The 6,488-nt window shown below is 39.1% G+C and overlaps 1 protein-coding gene across 1 annotated transcript in view; it reads right to left on the bottom strand.

The window, feature by feature from the left end:
* The window catches only part of lrrc31 (leucine rich repeat containing 31), a 14,245-nt gene continuing 7,757 nt past the window's right edge, over positions 1-6,488 (bottom strand). Inside the window, exons 7-10 of the mRNA XM_030123406.1 lie at positions 5,641-5,808; positions 4,002-4,166; positions 1,999-2,154; positions 1-391 (exon numbers count right to left, since the gene is read on the bottom strand). Of these exons, the coding sequence (XP_029979266.1) occupies positions 24-391; positions 1,999-2,154; positions 4,002-4,166; positions 5,641-5,808 (857 nt within the window). The 3' untranslated portion in view covers positions 1-23. The remainder of the gene's footprint in view (positions 392-1,998; positions 2,155-4,001; positions 4,167-5,640; positions 5,809-6,488) is intronic.

Genomic DNA, 6,488 nt, shown 5'->3' with positions numbered 1-6,488 from the left:
TGTCCAGGTGTGGTGTTTCCATCCTACTCCTCAGGTCGACTCTCCTGATTGGACCATAAAGCTGGATCATCTCTGTCCGTGTCCCACTCCAACAGGACGTTCCTCTTCTTCAGGCTGCGGTCCAGCTGCTGTCGGTCCGCAGAGCCCACCGTCCAGCGCCGCATCGCCAGTCGATTCAGCGCCGGGAGCTGCGGCAGGGCGCGGAGCAGCGCCGGCAGCCAGGCCGAAGACGAGGCAGAGGTCAAAGGTCGCAGGCTGAGGTCGACGTCCTCCGTGGACCCCAGGCCTCCTGCCGTGAACAGGGCGGTCCAACCGTCGGCGCCGACCGAGCCGTTGTAGGACAGATCCAGGACCCGGAGGGAGGACAGACCGCCACGACTGCACACGGCGGCTGCACAGAACACACACCGGACTGGGTCATCCACGGTCACATGACCTACGTTAAACTCAGGGACAGGTTTATAGAGTGGCCACTGAGGTGCATTATGGGTAAGTTTTTGGAAAGAAAGTGGTGTGTAAATAATGACACTGAATTTTTCTAATATTTGACTGGTCTGACCCACTTGAGATCGTATTGTTCTGTGTGTGGAACCTGAACTAAAAGGATTTTAACATCATTGATCTTTAATATCTTCAGTGTAATGTTTTTTCACTTCACAAACTTATCCCACGGGTCGGATTGGAGAGTGTAGATGAAAAGATTTTCATCATGTAATTTTACTGTTTTTGCTCAAACATAAAGACAAGTTTGGAGTTGTCATTATTTATATGTTATCATGTTATAATTTTACTAGAGATCATATTGTTCTGTACGTGGAGCCTGAACTAAAATGAGTTTCACCCCTGTTTTAAATAGTTTGTTTCCTTATGCAACGTCCAGAGGTGTTAATAAACAGGATAAAGTAAAAGGGTCAAAAACATGATTTGACCTTTAAAGGTAGAAACTGTAATGAAAATTAAATGTTTATGAAAATAAAATAATGTTGCTGCTAATAATAAATTGAACGTTTTTGTTTGTTTTCATGTGCAAATCAAACTCAACCAACCACTTATGGTAAAAATATAATGTTTTGTAATTAAAACACAATGTAAAAAAAAATCTGTAATTTAACAGAATTTTCACTGTTTATTTTACAGATTTTTCCTGTTTTTTTAAGATACAGGAAAATATCAATGAAATAACAAAAGTAGACTGTGATTTTACATGTCAAATGTAAAATAACATGAAAAAACTGTAACTGTGAATAACCAAAAAAACAAAAAATTTTTAAAAGATTTTTTTCACAGAAAAATACAGTTAAAATACATTTGCAAATGTATCATAGTTTCACAAATATTTATTTTCTATTTATGAGATTCAACTGTTAATTTAAAGTTTAATACAGTAAAAAAAATAAATAAATAAAACGAGATAAAATTACTGACAATTAACCGTAAAAGAAGTATGTGTTCTGTAAGTTTAACAAGACTTGTTTGTTAATTGTCAAATATCTTGTGTAACTGCAGGAGGTTTCACAACAAAAATGTTGAATAAATGTATTTTTGTGAATGTATAACATGTATAAGTACTGATAAACTGTCCACATACAGTTTTTATCAGTGGATTGTACAACTTAGTCTCATTGAAAATAAATAAATAAATAAATGAATAAATAAGTATGTAATTTGATTGTTTTCATACATGTAAATATTCAATAAGTCCAAAAGAATATGCACAATCTCATGTAAAGTTAGGGCAAAAAACTATATTTTAATTATGGAAAATTACTGTATTTTTATGAGATGGTTATTTTCCGTTATTTAACAGTATTTCTTTTTTGGCGCCACAGCTGCCGGAATAATATTGTTTTTTTAGTTTTTTTTTTTTTTTTTTTTACAGTGTATATCATTTTTCTGTGGAATTAAAATGTAAAGTGTAAATGATAAGCTGAGGCAGTGCATTGTTAAAACTGCTCTTTCAGTCTAAAACATTGTCAAGTCTGGAGCTGTGTGCGTTACCGATATGACAGAGGTCGTCGGTGGTGAGTTCACAGCTGCTGAGGCGGAGCTCCAGGATGATTGACGGCTGCAGAGCGTCCAGCAGCAACGGCAGGCGACCACCGACCACTTTACACCAGGAGACGTCGACGCTGCGGAGGTACGGCACGGCCAGAGCTGAAACAAAACCAGTCCAACATCACCAGTGTTTCAGAGCTCCATGTTTACAGAGAACCTGTCATCTATTAAAACTCCATATTAGTAAAACCACCGTCTGTATCTGTAACATAATCCATGGTTCATCTGATGTTGAAACCTGGTCAAACATACAGTTACAGATAAAAACATAATAAAACAGCTTTTCATTGACTTCTACTGTGAGACACTCTATGCATTATGGGATATGGATGCCCAGATGGGAATGTGGACTTGGTAATGGCTGTAAGTTTCTTTAAGGCTTAAAACACCACATTTAAGTGATTTAGATTCATGTAAAGTATTAGTTCATATCTGTGCAGATTTATATTTACACTGATGTGAAACTGTTTATGCTAATGAGTGGTGTTAGTAAGAGATGGAGAGCTTTACATGCATTAAAGGAGGAGGAGGAAGAGGAGGAGTACAAAGAAGATGACAAGGAGGAGGAAGAGAAAGTGATGAGGAAGAGAAGAAAGATGAGGAAGGGGGGACAAGAAAGGGACAGGAGGAGGAGGTGAAAAAAGGAAGAAGAGGAGGAGGAACAAGTAGAGGAAGAAGTGAGGAAAAGGAGGAAGAGGAAGAATATAAAGAGGAGGAAGAAAAAGAAAGAAGATAAAGAAGAGATAGAGATAAGGAGAAAGAGGAAGAGAAGGAGCAGGAAGAAGATAAAGAGGAGGAGCAGGAAGAAGAAAGAGGGGGCAGGAGGAAAAGGTAAAAAGGAAGAAGAGGAGGAGGAACAAGTAGAGGAAGAAGTGAGGAAAAGGAGGAGGAAGAGAAGAAAGAAAATAAAGATGAAGAGGAGGAGGAAGAGAAGGAGCAGAAAGGAGATAAGAGGAGGAGGAGGAAGAAAAAAGGGGGGCAGGAGGAGGAGGAGGAGGAGGAAGAATATGAAGAGGAGGAAGAGAAGAAAGAAGACAAAGATGAGGAGGAGGAGGAAGAAGAAAGGAGGGGCAGGAGGAGGAGGTAAAAAAGGAAGAAGAGGAGGAGGAACAAGTAGAGGAAGAAGTGGGGAAAAGGAGGAGGAAGATTATAAAGAGGAGGAAGAGAAGAAAGAAGATGAAGATGAAGAAGAGAAGGAGAAGGAGAAAGAGCAGGAAGGAGATAAAGAGGAGGAGGAGGAGGAGGAGGAGGAAGAAGAAGGGGGGCAGTAGGAGGAAGAATATGAAGAGGAGGAAGAGAAGAAAGAAGATACAGATGAGGAAGAGGAGAGGAAGAGAAGGGCGCAGGAAGAAGATCAAGAGAGGAGCAGGAGGAAGAAAGTGGGAGGAGGAGGAATCGGAGGAAGAGAAGAAAGAAGATAAAGATGAAGAAGGAGGAGGAAGAAGAAAGGAGGGGGAGAGGAAGGTGGGGAGGAAGAGAAGGAAAATCAAAAGCAGGTGGAGGAGGAGGAAGAAGAAGAGGAGGAGGAAGAGAAGGAAGAGGAGAAGGATGAAAGAAGGTAAGGAGGAGAGGAAAAGGAGGTAGAGAAGAAGAATCAATAGGAGGAGGGTGAAGTGGATAAGGAGGCGTAGGAGGACGTAAACACCCAGACATTCTGTTAAAGCCTAACCATGACACCTTCCATCATCTTCTCCTGTTTTCATTCATTAATGTTCGTCTGTCGAGGGTGAACGTTGTCGATGAAGTAATATTTGTATAAAACATGGAGTGAGAACCAACTGGGAGGGGCCGTCCCAAACTCTCACCCTCAAACATCATCTATTTCACCCACAGCGGTTACATTTTTAGTCGTGAAATCGGCCTTTCCCCTTTTCCACGTCTGCATCCTGCCCACAAAAAAACATCATCAACACAGGAACAAAAGTACGACAAAAGAACTTCGGTACCGAGCGCCGTGAACGACTCCTGGTTCAGGCTGCAGCTGTTGAATGGCAAACGCCTCATCTGCGTCAGAGGGAGGGCGGAGACCAGTGAGTGGACCACGCCCCCTGCGTCCTTATTGGACGACACATCGAGCTCCGTCAGCGCCGTCAGAGAGGGAAGCACCTGGACTGGAGACAACGACAGCATTTACACCCGGAAAACAGACAGTGGGAGGGGCAACTGGTGTCTGAAGTGACCATATTTGGATAAAAGGGGTGGAGCTAGAGGTTAAGATGTGAGCTAATGCCGAGCATAATCAACAAATTGAACAGAAGCATCAACAAACTGAACAAAAATGAACAAAATATTCATCAAATCGAACAAAATAATCAAAAAAATAAACAAAAATGAACAAACCAATCATCAAATGGAACAAAATAATTCAACAAAATAAACAAAAATGAACAAAATCATCATCAAATGGAACAAAATAATCAAACTGAATAAAAATGAACAAAATAATCATCAAATTGAACAAAATAATCTACAAACTGAACAAAACTAAAGAAAATAATCAACAAAATGAACAAAAACATCAACAGACTGAACAAAAATGAACGACACAATCATCACATGGCACAAAATAATCACCAAACTGAACAAAAATGAACAAAATAACAAATGAAATGAACAAAATATCAACAAAATGAACAGAATAACCTACAAATTGAATAAAAATGACCAAAACAATCAACAAATTGAACAGAAACAACAAACTGAACAAATATTTAAAAAATAATCATCTACTAAAAAAAAAAAAATCAACAAAATGAACAGAGTAATCAACAAATTGAGTAAACATGGCCAAAATAATCAACAAATTGAACAAAAACATCAACAGACTGAACAAAAATGAACAAAATAATCATCAAATCGAACACAATAATCAACGAAATGAACAGAGTAATCAACAAACTGAATAAAAATGACCAAAATGATCAACAAATTGAACAAAAACATTAACAGACTGAACAAGAATGAACAAAATATTCATTAAATTGAACAAAATAACAAATGAAATGACCAAAATAATCAACAAATTGAACAAAAACATTAACAGACTGAACAAGAATGAACAAAATAATCATCAAATCGAACAAAATAATCAACAAAATCAACAAAAACAAGAAACTGAAGAAAATTAACAAATAACAAAGGAAATGAACAAACTGTGTATATATGTATGTTTTTCGTTTGGTGTTTTATGTATGTTTTTTTGTGTGAATATCTGACCACCAGGACACTGTGCAAAAGAGACTTTTAATCTCAACAAGTCATTTTTTCCTGCTTAAATAAGGGTTAATAATAAATATTACTCTTTAAAACATGTTAAATGACCCCTGACCCACTGGACCTGATGAACATTAAAGGAGAAACAGAAGACTCACTTTCCCATAAACAGAACAGAAACACAAACAGTGACAGCGCTCCTCATGCCTCTGATGCTAAGCTAATGCTAACAGTAAAACCTTTAATTTTGACATCATGTTGCTAATGACCTCGTATGATAATCTATCTGATCCCAGTGAGAACAAAAACACATTTAAATACCAGGCAAAATCAGGTGGAAACCCGAGGTCAAAGGTCGAGGCTCGGACTCACCCAGAGCCTCCAGGTCTCCATGTGTCAGACTGCACAGGTGGAGGTCGAGGCTCTCCAGGTGTGTGAGGTGAGCCAGGTGGGGGCTGAGGTGGTCCAGTCCTCCACTCAGGCCTTTGTTACAGGACAAGTCCACCTGTCGTAACGAGGGGAGGTGTCGGAGCGAACCACCTGGAACGCACAACAGGGATGTGGATTTAACCCCAAAAACACACCTGACAGACGGACGGTTTTCCACTGTTCATGTCTGGGGCCTGGACTCTCACTCTGTTCAAGGTGGGAGGAGGCTAGTGTCTGATGTCCCCACAGTTGCATTGCATTATGGGATATTTATCCAGGCAAAATGTCCGTAGCCTCTATACTGTAATATTAACCCTCAGACGTCAGTGTAATTAACTCCCCTAGAGAGTCATTCAGGAAAAAAACCTCCACAAAAATTCCTTTAAAAACTTTACACATGAATATTTTTTCTGCTTTTTTCTGCATAAATTGTTAAAACAACTTCAGTCCTGCTTAAAAGTACCGAACACTGAATCATTTTAAGAATTTTAACCCTTTAAATTACAGTTTGATTTCACTGTATAATCATGTACAATGACAAGTGTTCAGAGAACGCAAACCTCCACCAAGTACCCCGAACAGTGTGCATGTGTGGATCAACTGTTTCTTTTTAAATTAAACAGTTTCAGGGTTGTTCCATACAGCAGAAAATTGCAGTCAAACATGGTAATGCAAATAGTGCATAAAAAATAACAAAAGTCAACAGAGCGTAACGGAAGAGAAATGGAGCAGAACGATATTTCGTACAAAGTTGAAGCTTGGTACCAGTCATGTGTATGTCAAATTATATT

Source organism: Sphaeramia orbicularis, chromosome 20 (genome assembly GCF_902148855.1).
Source record: "Sphaeramia orbicularis chromosome 20, fSphaOr1.1, whole genome shotgun sequence".
NCBI lineage: Eukaryota > Metazoa > Chordata > Actinopteri > Kurtiformes > Apogonidae > Sphaeramia > Sphaeramia orbicularis.
The sequence above is the reverse complement of the archived record's forward strand: the minus strand, read 5'-3'. Positions and strand labels throughout refer to the sequence as shown.